The sequence below is a fragment of the Rhinolophus hipposideros genome (genome assembly GCF_964194185.1).
Source record: "Rhinolophus hipposideros genome assembly, chromosome: 3".
Taxonomy (NCBI): Eukaryota; Metazoa; Chordata; class Mammalia; order Chiroptera; family Rhinolophidae; genus Rhinolophus; species Rhinolophus hipposideros.
Genome location: NC_138049.1, coordinates 96,684,592 through 96,699,043, shown reverse-complemented (window position 1 = coordinate 96,699,043; position 14,452 = coordinate 96,684,592). Strand labels below are relative to the sequence as shown.

At 34.3% G+C, this 14,452-nt stretch overlaps 1 protein-coding gene across 1 annotated transcript in view; it reads left to right on the top strand.

Annotated features, from left to right (window-relative positions):
• UBR2 (ubiquitin protein ligase E3 component n-recognin 2) overlaps nt 1–14,452 on the top strand; it is a 105,036-nt gene that overhangs the window by 31,176 nt on the left and 59,408 nt on the right. Inside the window, 7 exon segments of the mRNA XM_081042326.1 lie at nt 4,283–4,413; nt 6,335–6,473; nt 7,375–7,437; nt 10,581–10,701; nt 12,599–12,706; nt 13,097–13,185; nt 14,132–14,230. Of these exon segments, the coding sequence (XP_080898452.1) occupies nt 4,283–4,413; nt 6,335–6,473; nt 7,375–7,437; nt 10,581–10,701; nt 12,599–12,706; nt 13,097–13,185; nt 14,132–14,230 (750 nt within the window).

The following is a 14,452-nucleotide window of genomic DNA, read 5'->3' as shown; positions in this document are numbered from 1 at the left end:
AGCTATCAAATCGTGCAGACTTTGGTTAACTTCCTGAATTTTAAGAATCGGCCAGCAAGATCACCTACCTGGCTGCAATGTCATGGCCCAGCCTAGAGAATATACACTCCAGCAACTTCACAGAGAATAAAACCGCCAGACTCTGCCACACCATTCTTATTTAAAATTTCAGTTAAGAGAAATGAAGTCTTCAAGAATAAGACTGTAAGATATTAAAAATCTAATACTGTGTTTATCATCTTGGTTCCCACTTAGCGAATTGATACATATATCTAAGTTTTCTATATTTTAATTCTTGAAATGGAAAAAAAGATATGTAATATTTGGAATGTACATTTTTTAGTATGTCATAGAATTGTTTTTGTTGCACTGTTTTTTGATGATGTTATACATTCAGCCTGCATCTTAAGAAAAAGTCGGAAAAATCTTGATAACATACCTCGGTAGAGATAATGTTTAGACGTTCCACAGGTCTTCTCAACTCTTGGCATTTAGGGTGGGACATTTCTTCATTGACTAGTCCAGGGATCAGTAAACTACGGCCTCACAGGCCAAATTTTGTTTGCACCCTGATTGTTTCCTTTTTTTAAAAAAAAAAATTTAATTGACAATTTTTAAAATTTTTATTGGAGAAGGGCAACAGGACTTTATTGAGGAACAGTGTGTACTTCCAGAACTTTTTATTGTTTTTCCAAGTCAAGTTGTTGTCCTTTCAATCTTAGCTGTGAAGGGTGCTGTTCAGCTTCAAGTTGTTGTCCTTTCAATCTTAGTTGTGGAGGGCGCTGCTCAGCTCCAGGTCCAGTTGCAGTTGCTAGTTGCAGGAGGTGCTGCCCATCATCCCTTGCGGGACTCAGGAATCGAACTGGCAACCTTGTGGTTGAGAGCCCGGGCTCCAACCAACTGAGCCATCCGGGAGGCAGCTCAGCTCAAAGTGCCATGCTCAGTCTTAGTTGCAGGGGGCACTGCCCACCATCCCTTGCGGGACTTGAAGAATCGAACTGGCAATCTTGTGGTTGAGAGCCCTCTGGCCCATGTGGGAATCAAACTGGCAGCCTTTGGAGTTAGGAGCACAGAGCTCCATCCGCCTGAGCCACCGGGCCGGCCCTGATTGTGTTTTCTTTGTTGAGGCTTCTGGAAAATAGAGCCAAATGTTTGGAAATAAGCCTATCTATAGGAGCTGTATGGAAATTTGTAGGATCTGCATTTATAAGTAGGTACTATTAGTGTTTCCAGATGGGAATTCCCGCTGTTCACAGGAATGTTTTTCGCTGTTCCGGTCCCAAATCCCGAGAAAAGTTGGTCTGGAAATCAGGAAAACTGGCTCCTTGGACCCAGGTGGTTGGTAATAGTAGCCGTCACTGTGGAAACGACTCATCGTGGAGGACAGAAAAGTTTATATCTCAGGATTCGGGAACAGGAAAGTGGGAAAAATTCCTGAGAATGGGCGGGAATTCCCACCTGGAAACCCTAGGTACAATCTTGTCTTCAATTTATTTTCCTACCTTTATTTTCATTTTACCTGCTTTGTACATCTATTTTTTAATTCTGTTTTATTACACTGGATGTATTCTTCAGTTGCTGTAAATCCTTTTTGGAATGAAATTTAATACAATAATAAATATTAGCTGAGTGAACAACCTCAGTGAAGATTTTTTTATCTGAAATTTTCATTTATCAGTGTTGCTCTCATCTCATTTAAATGTAGATCAGTGATTATTAATAGCTAAATATTATGCTAAATACTATACTTGCCTTATCTCATTTAGTTCTCAGAACAGCTCTGTAAGATAAATACTGCAGGTACCAGTATTTTATAGGTACAGAAGCTTGAGTTTTAGAGAGATTAAGAAACTTGCTCAAAGTATCCCACACAGTAGGTACTGGAGCTGGGCTTTAAACCTAAATACTAATAGGATAGATTCCAGTAATGGAACTCTTTGACAGTACATTATACTGGTTTTTAAAAACATTTAGCAGTGGAATTGTAATTTTAAGTAAAATTCTAATTTTAATATCCCAGTAATAAAACATAAAAGTAGTATTAGTAAATTTATTTGTTATAAATTGAAATGTAGATTATTTGTTAGAAAGTCAATTCATGAAATAGGGGAGATTGTTTTTGATGATTATTCAGTTTCTAGTTTATTTCGAGTTTTAGTTGTGCCGCATGGAGAAAATCCTCATTCATATCTTATCTGCATATGAAAATAGTTAAAATCTTCATTACAATACATATTTACATTTTAAAAATTCAGACTTTCTGGAAGTGTATCACATAAAAGATGAAAGTTCTCCATAATTCCCACTGCCCTCTCCAATATCCACAATAACCTTTTTAACAGTATGCCTTGCATTCTTTTAATTTGAAAGAAGAGTAAATCAAAGTTGAGTCACTGGCCAAAGCTTGCATTCTGTAACATAAATGTAATCACACAACTATAATTATTAGTCACAATTGATAATATAACATAGGATAAAATGGTCATTTATTTACTTATTCCAGCTGACTTACGCTTTGGTAAGAGCACTTTGAGCAGAAGTTTTTCCTAGCATTTAATTTCCCATTGTACCTGAGTAGACTTGCACAACCTAGCATCTCTTCACTGCAGAAAGAATTCTTTCTTAATCAGCGACCATTTTTCAGGAGGTTATTTAACATGTATGCACAAAGATAGCATAAGCATCTATATTCCTAGGCCTGCCCCAAACTTGGTTAATGTAGAGGCAGAATTACCAGTTGGCGATCCCCAATATGTAATATAACACATTTAGTGTATTTTTATATTACCATTTAAAAATATTTATGTATTTTTAAACTGATATGTAACTCAAATAGGGAACAGCTCTCCCAGGACCTGGGATTTTGTAGAACAGAATTAGAACACTACTGGCTTGGGTTCTTAAGAATTGATGATTGTTTTTGCCCCAGGACCATTCAATTCTTATAAATCCTGTTTACCTTAATTCTTCAGTCCTCTAAATGTCTTGTTTTATGGGACATAATTGTTAGAAAAGGAATGACTATCTTAGTAAGATAATATCACCAAAAAAACTGAGTTTTGGTTCTATTTTCTATTTTGGTGCAGTATGACGTTTATATTATTACTAATATAATTTTATGAATCCCCAGGATGTACTAGTTGTAGTTTCTCCTTTTATGGGTGGTTTCACTATGTTAACAGCTTCTAAAGTCTCCATAAGAAATAGTAGTAAACCTTGCTAGTAGGATAAAAAACAGAAAAAAAAATTTTTGATGGGACATATAAAGCAGCCTATTGAGAAGAATTGTAGGCAACAAGTAAGACAGAAAACATTAAGACTTCAAAAAATCTTTTTTCTTACTTTTTCTTACATTCTTCAAGTCCTAGGCCCATCTCCTTTAGGAATCTTTGTCCTTTTTCCTCCATTCTTTTTATTCCCCTTCTCCATTTGTTTTATATCAGTTCAGTTCCACTAGGCTTATCTTTGGTGTACAAAAATTTTCTGTATCCTTATGTATATTTAGAAGACTGTGCGGGTTCCCATTCCATGATGTTGGAACACTGATTTTATTTGAGAGATGAATATAACACTATTCAGCCATTAAGCTAAATAGCGTGTTCAGATGTAAGGTAAAGCATTAAGATTAAAAACAATTTTGCCAACCTTGACTGACAGATACCATGATAAACTTAATATACGTATATGGTAAAACTTTTTTATGTTAACCTAGAAATTCAGTGATTTACTCACTGGTAAGTGTAAAGTGGGACATCCCCTGTTACTTGCATACACAACCTGTCCTGCTGAGAGAAAGTACACGAGTGATTCTCACAACACCAAGGAGCAGTTTTCTGACCTTGTTGACTTCTCCCCTTTAGAGACCTCAAAATCAGGCTCTCCTTTGTACCTGTAAAACTAAATAGTGCTTGTCTGTCCTTAGATGACATTCCTTTGTTTATTCTGGAAATTGGGAATTAGTAGGATACTAAACTATAGAAATGGTTTAATGTTTGATTTTAAAGATCCTGAACTGCCATTCTAAAGATATTTTAGATTTATTCATTAGGCTTTGGAGTACCATTGAATATTTTGGTTCAGTTGGTTCAGTAATTGGGATTATTATGAACAAAACCTTTAGGAAGCTTGATCCAATGTAATATGTAGGATCCAATTAAAGAGAAGCTGAACCAGGAAGATCAGTCAGCTTTTTACAGTAGTATTTTGAGGGGTAGAGGTAGAATGGGAAAGGGGAATTCATGTGCGTTCAGCAAGGTTACATTTTGTTTTCTGTTTTTTTCAGGACCCTCTTGTGCATTTATCAGAAGATGTGATAGCAAGGACTTACAACATTTTTGCAATTATGTTTCGGTATGCAGTAGAGATACTAACCTGGGAGAAAGAAAGTGAATTGCCAGCAGATTTAGAGATGGTGTAAGTACAACCCTTTTATTTGTATTTGTATTTACTCAAACGTGATTTGAACCATTTTGGTTTTAATTGCTCATGTTAACTTTAATACATCTAGAATAGAACATCATCTTCTCTTTTTCTATAATTTCCAGCAGAATAATAACCTTTATTTTATAGTTTTAAAATATGTGTGATCCACTTAATTGGTGGAGATTTCTTCCTGTTGGTTGGTTTGTATAGTTGCTTTATAGCCATACTTAAGCCACATCAAGGTTCTATCACTGGTTTTAGTCACAGGCAGTTTTCTGTTTGTGTGATAAAACTGTTAATTCTACAATTCTTTGTGTTTCAGCCATCAGATATAATTAGGGAATGAGCTGTTTGATATAAGTGAGTTTTCTGGTTTGACTAAATACTCAAACTCAGTTTTAACCATTTTAATCCTAAAATTTCATAAAACATATTCCACACTTTGAGCTTATGTAAGTGTATTTCTAACATATTTACCATTTATTCTTAGATTATGGAGAGGGTCGCGAACTGGGACCAGAGAAGTATATTCTGCCATAGCTCTAGTAAGGTTGAGGGCTGACTTTTTCATGTCAGTGTGCTTGCCTTCAGCGGCCTTCCCTTTTATTTTTAATTCTAACCAAGCTTGTTGGCATTGTTTTCATAGTTAAAGTTGAGTACAAGTTGGAGTGAGGGTCTGAAGGGCATTGGTGGTGTTTCTTTTTTGCTTTCTCAACAGTGTTCCAGATAATTAGTTGTGGGTTAAGTGTTTTTTTAATAAAATGAGGTGTTACTATGACTTTTCAGAAATGTTGAAAATGACTTAGTACCTCATGATTTTATCTTCATGTCCTTCAAGTTGGGAACCATTGATCTAAGATCCAAATTTAGACCCTGGAGAAGAGAAAAGTTTTGTTTTTATTTTTTTGTTCCGTTGTAGGTTCAGGGCCACCAGCATAAAAGAGAAAAGAATCTGACTTGCTTCTCTTGTAATGTTTTCCCATCCTATTAAGTGTCATTCCATCTACCCAGAAACCTGAATCACCGATATCCATTTAGATTTCAAGTCCAGCTGGTTCTCCTTCTTTTAAATTGTTCTACTTCTGTTCATCTCCATTCCTACTGTCCCAGTCCTGATTAGGTTCATTTCATCCTTAGATAACATGGCCTCCCTAACTGCACTGCCATATCCACCCTCGTCCCTCACGAGGCATTCTGCGCACTGTAAGGCAAACTGACCGCATGTCCTGTTCAAATCCTTGATTGTCTTTAGGATGGCAAAATCAGAGTCCGTTCAAGGTCTTTAAGACTCCTGCCTCTCTCCAGCCTAATCCCCTCCTCCCTGTGCCCCAGCACCCAGTATTTACGTTTGCCACTTCAGGACCTTTGCCTTCACCTTCCTCTGGCCCAGGGTTTCTCAGTCTCGGCACTGTTGGCATTTTCAGCCAGATTAATTGTTTATTATGGGTACTGACCGGTGAGTGTAGAATAATAAGCAGCATGCCTAGCCCTTACCCACTAGATGCCAGTGGCAATCCCATCCCAGTCATGACAACCGAAAATGTCTCCAGCCATTGCCACATGGTCAGCTATGGAGGGTGGAGGAGAATTGCCTCCTGTTAAGAACCACTGACAGCCAGTTCTGACTCCGGGTCTCAGGTTACTTCTCTAGCAATTCTTTGAACTGCGAGACCTGTTTTACCTCGCTGTAGCACCCTACTCTTGATAAAAGCCAGTTCACATAGAATTACATGGCCAGTATCTATCTTCTTCTCCAGACGGCAATGTGTGTTGTAGAGACGGGGGCCATGGATGACTTTGTTATGGATATGTGGCCAGTACATTCCCTAGAACAAAGTATATTCTTAATAAATCAGCCTGGAGCAAAGTAATATGCAAATAGGTAATATATCATTAATGTTTCATCCCACAGAGAGAAGAGTGACACCTACTATTGCATGCTGTTTAATGATGAGGTTCATACCTATGAACAGGTTATTTATACTCTTCAGAAAGCAGTTAATTGTACACAAAAAGAGGCCATCGGCTTTGCAACTACAGTAGATCGAGATGTAAGTGATTTCATTACATTGATGTCACATAATAAATTGAACTTTCGTTATAGACAAGTTCTCCCAGAATATTGAATTAAGTTATGTATGTTTAGGCTATTTTTTAAATTTCATTAGAATATTGGCCCAAATTTATATTGGGTATAACTGTAAGTTATTATCAGATAGAAAGTTTAGGGGGAAATATAGTAGGTGCAGTTGTCCTCATTCTACCCAGTAATTAGAAATATTCAGTTATGAAAATAGAAATTATAGCATCTTAAGTACTATGCTTTATAAGAAAGAAAAATTACAGCAGCCTAGATGAATAAATTTTTGTTCAGCAAATACATTTATTAATGGCTTGAAAATGTTGGGATAGCTTTGAAAGAAAATTACTTATTTTTCATCAGTAAATAGAATAAATGTTGTAAATATTAAAAATTGACTGGAGATGTGCTCAAATATGTTTGTTTACTTATTCAAAAGTTAGTAATACTGATGGGGCAGCTGGGTGCCTCAGTTAGAGCGCGGTGCTTTTAACTGCAAGGTTGCCATTTCGATTCCCACGTGGGCCAGTGAGCTGCACCCTCCTCAACTAGATGGAAGACAACAAGCTGCCGCTGAGCTTCCGGAGGGGCGGGTCATGGCCAGTTGGTTAGAGCGCGGGCTCTCAACAAGATTGCTGGTTCAGTTCCCGCATGGGATGGTGGGCTGCGCCCCCCGCAACTAAAGATTGAAAAATGGTGACTGGACTTGGAGCTGAGCTGCGCCCTCCACAACTAGATTGAAGAACTACTTGGAGCTGATGGGCCCTGGAGAAACACTCTGTTCCCCAGTATTCCCCAATAAAATTTACTTTAAAAAAAGTTATTAATACTGAATATAATATTTTTACAATTTTAAATATCTTTATTTACAGGGACGTAGGTCTGTTCGATATGGAGAGTTCCAGTATTGTGAACAAGCAAAATCAGTAATTGTGGTAAGTAATATTAAAAACATGTCTACACTATTATTTTCTATTAGTTTAAAACTAGTTCGTATCTTGACATTTATGAAACCATTTTTCTGCATTCATGAATGTGAGGCCAACACCAGCCAAAAATGACATTTAAAGATATGTTTCTTGAGCATTGCATTATTGGTTTATCTAGTTTTTTAAAGCTGTGGAAGATTGACGTAGAAAATGGATATTTAGATGAGATGTATATTTTCTACCTTCCTATTTCTCTATCAGAGATGTCTTAGAAAGTTTTTTTGCTTTTTGTCCTGTTTTGTTTTTGATAGGGTTTCATGTTACTTTTCAAGCATTAAATTGGCCTTTAGTACCAAGATTAGAGTTCAGGGGAAGTTGTTTCTTGGTACCTTATAGCAAGGTATGCTGCAAATTTTAATAACATTTAGTATACATATTTCTCTGAAAGAAAACTTCCCCACATTTAGATTTATTTTTAAAAATTAGAACTTATTATTTTTAACTATCTCATGTAACTGCATTTTTTGTAGATATCCTTTTTTAAAAATGTTATATATTGTTAAATATTTTAAATATACAGATAAAAATAGAGATAATACAACGAGCACCTGTTTGCCCACATTATATACATTATTTTCTTCATACTTATTTTAAGTAAAATAGTATAGAGGTCCCATACTTATTTTAAATAAAATAGTATAAATAATAGTATTATCCCTTAATCCCATTTTTTCATTCTTATGCATACCTTTATACTTTATTAAATGTCTGTCAATATTATAGGTCTTTAAACATTGTATAACAATATTGATACTGAATGTATCAATATGTATTATACTGCAATGTGTCTTTTCATGTCAGTATTGTTTCTAGGTTTATCGTGTTGACATGTACCTGTAAAGTATGCCATTGATGGCTATACCATGAATTTTCCATTCTCCTGTTGATGGAGTCTTGCTGTGGACTCCAGCAGTCCTGCTGTGAACAATATTTTGTCCCCTAGTTGCATGTGTGCAAAAGTTTCTTTAGGATTTATACCAAAAATGGAATTTCTGAGTTGTTAAGAGTATGAGCATTTTCAGCTTTGTTAGATTTTGCCAAATTACTAGCCTCCAAAATGATAGTACTATACACATTCCCACCAGCGGTATGATTTTAGCCAATCTGATGTGTATGAATGGCATCTTGTCAGCTAAATTTGCATTTCTTTGATTGCTAAGTAACTTATTTCATGAATTTATTGTATTGGTCACTTAAGTGTTGTTTTGTGAATTTCCTATTCGGACTCTTTACCCATATTTTTCTGTTGGGTTGTCTTTTTTTTTTTTTTTTTTTTACTTCTTTGTAAATTAATCTGAATTTTGATCTTCTGTTGCAAATATCTTTTCCCAATATGTGACTTATTTTAAGTTTGTTTCTGGTGCCTCTCATTGAGCAAAAGCTTTAAATTTTAATGTAGGAAAATATATCTCTTTCTTTGATTTGTACATTTTGTGTCTTAGGAAATTCTTCCTTGTTGTCTGGACATAATTGAATTTAATAATGCATCAGAAACTATACTGTGATCGCGTAAAAGAATATTCCCATTCTTAGGAAATGTATACTGAAGTATTTAGGGAGAAGGTGACATGATGTATATAACTTACCTCAGTAGTTTTTTTGTTTTTTTTTTTTAAGGAGTGTGTGTGTATGTGTGTGTATATATATATATATATAGAGAGAGAGAGAGAGATATGTCTGTGTATGAAGAAAGATAATGTGCAAATGATAAAGCAATTGCAATGAAATGCTTATAATAGATAAATCTGGGTAAAGGAAAGGGTAGTTTTTCTTCCTTTTCATTGTTACTTTGTAATTTCTTATATGTTCAGAAGTGTTCCAATTTTTCCGTTTTTTAAAAAATTAGTGTTTGTAATCTCTGGTGGTGTTTGTAGATACATTCATAATATAGAATAGAAAGACCCAAACTAGATATTAATATGAGGAAAATCTAGGAAACTGCAGGTACATTCTAAGGGAGGAGGAGAGCTTCTTAACCAAGGAGAGCTTCTTACACTGAGGAATTAGAAAATTATTTCTAACACATATTTTTTGGCTCAAAAAAAAAAGCATAGCAAAATATTCCATAAACACAGTAGACAAATAATAGATTTGAAAATTTTATTTCTAACACATAGGGTAGACATTTAATGTTTATGATAAACAGTATTCATAGATTATCAAGTAGGGAACAAATAACAAAATAGAAAAATGGGCATAAGATATGAAAACATAATCACAACAGAGGAAATGTAGGTGGTCTATATATATGAAATGAGACACAAACTCAATGGTAATCAGTAAAATGACAGGATTTCATACCCATCAGAATGGAGAAATTAGAGTGATAAAATACCTTGCTGGTAGAGATTCAGAGGGTAGAATACTTGTATAAAAATAAATTGCTACAGCATTTTTGGAAAACAGTGTAGTAGCATCTATTAAAGTTTTACCTCTCCTAGTAATTTATATATCCAATAGAAATAAGCACCAGTAAGTGTGTGTACAAAGATGTTTAGTACTGCTTTTTTTGTAGTCACAGGAGACTGAAAACAAAGGGAATATGAATGCCCTTCTCTAGAGGATGTTTGAATAAATCCACACCACAGAATATTACGAGTCAGTAACCAAAAAAATCGGTTAACGCAAAGATGCACAAGAGTATGTATAGTATCCCATTTTTGTAAATCGAAAATCTTTATTAATGTATACATATATAATATATAAAGATGGAGAAAATATGCAAAGATGTACTGTGTTAATGTGGGTTATGGAAATAGGATAAATGGGGGGAGGGTAGAAAGATGATCCAAACAAAAAAATAAAAGGGGGGAAATATGTTAAATAAGTTTTGATAGACTTAAATAGACGTTTCTCCAAAGAAGATATACGAATTGCCAATAAGCACATGAAAACATGCTCAACATTACTAATCATTAGGGAATGCAAAGAAAACCACAATGAGATACCACCTGTGCCCATTAGGACGGCTATTATAAACAAAGTAAAAATAATAACAGTCTGTAGTTAGATCAAATGAAAATACTAACTTTTTTCTATAAAATAGCCTTTTAAAGTTTGTTTTTTTCATCCTGCCATTTCTTTTTAAGAGAAATACCAGTAGACAGACAAAGCCACTCAAAGTTCAAGTTATGCATTCGTCTATTGTCGCACATCAGAATTTTGGTTTGAAAATTTTGTCTTGGCTGGGAAGTATTATTGGATATTCAGGTAGGTTCATAAAAGGTTGTGCTAAGTGACTTAAAAATGCATCATATGCCCTTGCAAAACTGTTTTGGAAAAAATATCAAGTGGGTAATTTCTTGCTTTAATGTCACATTTTAAAATATAATACCTTCTCAGAATATCTTTATGCAGAAAAACCTGTTTCCCAAATTTTGCCCATAGGATTTTTCTATATGCATACAACAATTTTGTGTTCAAATAAATGCAGGAAACGTTGGGTTTTAACAATTATAAATGACTTTAATATGTTTATAAAATCTAAATCTCACAAACTTGATTAAAGAACCATTTTTTTTCACAGAGCATCCTTAGGTCTCTGTTTCGCTTAAGAAGCTGGAAAATGCTACTGTAAATAAATCCTAAATGGTTAGCTCCTTAAAAGATGAAACACTCATACTGATATCTTTGTTTTGACTCCTATGTCTTTTGGTTCCCAATAATTTGCAACTCGGGAAATTTGTAAATTTGAAGTTACTGATTTAGTTTTTAGTTTTTCCACAATCTACAAATTAAATAATCTGTTTAATGTAATGATGACAGAATTAAGAACCTTCATGTCCAATGCCAAAAATACAAGTTTGGTGTATAACACTAAAGAGTAAAATAAGAATAGATTAAAGCGATCTGTCATGCTGTTCTTCAGGCAAGAGAGGTGGTTTGGATAAATGACATTCTGATAATTTACTATAAAGAAAATTTCTGAAACATGTATTGAATGGCTATCAGATTAGCTTTGCCACCCTGAACTGACAAGTAAAAATATGGAGGTGTGGAAATGGAGAACATGTTTGCTTGCCTTATAAATGTCTTTTCAGTTATTTTTGTTACCTCATTTTTTAAGTTTTGGTGTTTTCCATTGGATACCTGTATGCCAAGTGTTGTGCTACAGTAAAATTACTCCATTTTCTTTCCTGATTATTTTGCATGCTTGCAGAAGACGAAAAAAATGATCTTTAATTATAAAGTAATAAAACGAAAGGTTTTAAAGTTTTGGTTATGTTAACACTTGCATTAATATTTAAAGAACTTTTTTTTTAAGTTTAGCACTTAGAGGATGTAGGAATTTGTCTTCAAGAGCCCCTCACATAGTACCCCTTTTCCCCGAAAATAAGACTTAGCCGGACAGTCAGCTCTAATGCGTCTTTTGGAGCAAAAAGACTTTATATATTATATAAAATTAATATAAAATAATTTATAAAATATTTATAAAATATAAAATATAAAATTAATATAAAAATTAATATAAGTAATATATATTTTACTATAATATAAGACCGGGTCTTACATTAATTTTTGCTCCAAAAGACGCATTAGAGCTGATTGTCCGGCTAGGTCTTATTTTTGGGAAACACAGTAGGTACACGTAGGTAGGTACACAGTGAATTTTTGTTGAATAAATGAAGAACATTTTCCATAGCATTAATAAATGTTCTGGTATATAGTATATCTCAGAGATCATGCATTCTTTTAAATGGTAGCACAATTTTATATCTACCTTTCAGTTGTCATAGGGTATATATAATTTTACTACAATATGATTTAATTGGCATCGGTGCCTGAAAAATAATGTTCGTTTCAATAGTTTTTGGAACTTAGCTCTTCAAATTCTTTACAGCATAAGAGGTCACTGTCTTTCTGATAGACATGTATTTTGATGTTCTGAAATTAGAGTTGATGTATAATGCAAGATTTGGAACTTCTCTCCCTTTTTGTGAAAATGTTAGTATAAAATATTTATTTTAAACGTTTACTTTTTCTGAATAAATTTGACCTTTAATAACAGGTACAATGATAGGTCCATCTGAACATTTCTACTAAAATGTCATTTTATTTTCATGTTGGAAGTGACTCTTTTCATGATTACTTTTCTTCCTGTTTTAAGATGGCCTTCGCCGAATTTTATGTCAAGTTGGTTTACAAGAAGGGCCAGATGGTGAAAACTCTTCTCTTGTGGACAGATTGATGCTTAATGATTCCAAATTGTGGAAAGGTGAGTCTCTTAATTACTTTCAAGGTATAGAGGAACTTACATAGGTAATTGGGATATTAAAAGTTTTTTTTTTGTTTTGATTTGGGCAGGTATTTAATGTATTTATGGTTTTTAGAATTAGCACATGCAGTTCCAGTCTTTAAAAAAGCCAGACAGATTGTGGGGTCCATGACCCAAATTAAATAGCTTTTATATTTTGTTAGAAAACTTTATTTAGAAAAGCTGATTTGTTTTTGTTTGTTTTTAAGAAGTAGATTACACATATTTTACACTAAGTAACACAAGTAGAGTTTTGCTCTGAAGACTTACAATTGGTCATGTAAAGACTTTGGAAATGTAATGTAAGCTTGTTTGATACGTCCTTATCTTAACATCTGCTTTTTGTAAAAGGTGCTAGAAGTGTGTATCATCAGTTGTTCATGAGCAGTCTACTTATGGATTTGAAATACAAGAAACTGTTTGCTGTTCGATTTGCAAAGGTAACTAGTTTCTCAGTTTTGAAGATTTAACAAAATAGATTATATACACGGTAACTCTAGCCCATGATTATATCGAGGCTTTGTTAAGTTAGCAGCTAATAGTAATATGTCATTGTGTTGATTTTAAATTCTAAGAAACTTCAAAAATGATTTTATGTTTTATCAATAGAATAGGCTTTTCTTGTCCATCATCTGCCGTGGTAATATGAATATCCATCTATACAGTGTGTATGATATGAAATGATAAATAGAGAATTTAAACCTAATTCATTGTGAATTATGGTTTTATTCCTATTAAGATTTGTATAAAGAAGGGATAACTTTAGATGAAGTGGCGTGTATATTTGGATGTGATTTAGGAATCATGAACACTAGGTTGTTGATACTGTTGAATTATGTTCTTCCTTTTTAGCAGCATGTGATTACGCTAACTACCTATTTATTTATTTGTTTGTTTATTTATTTATTTTATTCACCTAAGTTAGGAGTTCTTAACCAAGATAATGTGTAAGAACGTTTCGGGACCTCTTTCAAGATACATGTGTTTGTGTTCTATTCTCAAACTGTCTGAAGCAGATTCACCAAATATGGGGCACAAGCATGTGTACTTTGAAAGAGCCATCAGTGATTCTGATATGTATCCAGAAGTAATACAAGTCTGGTTCCATCAGAGACAGTGTAGAGCTACATGGTTTAACTCCACCTCTGTATGACATCCCAGGATTTTAGTAGCTGTTACTCCTGTTTCCGCTCATAAACTGCCATTTGTGTTTGAGAAGATTGTCTAGTGAATCAACATTTATACTGAATTTAATTGGTAGAAATCTTTCCAGTTGTCATTCCTTATAGTATTACCTTCTTGACTCCTCCAACACTGACTTTTCATTATCACCCTAAAGCATTTGGTCAATATGGATTAGAGGTGAATCTCCCCCTTGTTGTTTAGAATTACCAGCAGTTGCAGAGAGATTTTATGGAAGATGATCACGAGCGAGCAGTGTCCGTGACTGCTCTGTCTGTCCAGTTCTTCACCGCACCTACTCTGGTGAGTAGTGCTTGCATTTTCTTTGTAACTGATAGTTGGCACTCCTTGCCTTTTTTTGCCTTCTTAATAGAACTATGAGCGTTTGCAGAGTGATTATGTGACAGATGACCACGACAGAGAGTTTTCAGTCGCAGACCTCTCGGTTCAGATATTCACAGTTCCTTCACTTGTAAGTACTGAAAGATTAAGAAGAACATTTTTGTTTTCCATTAACAGAAGTAA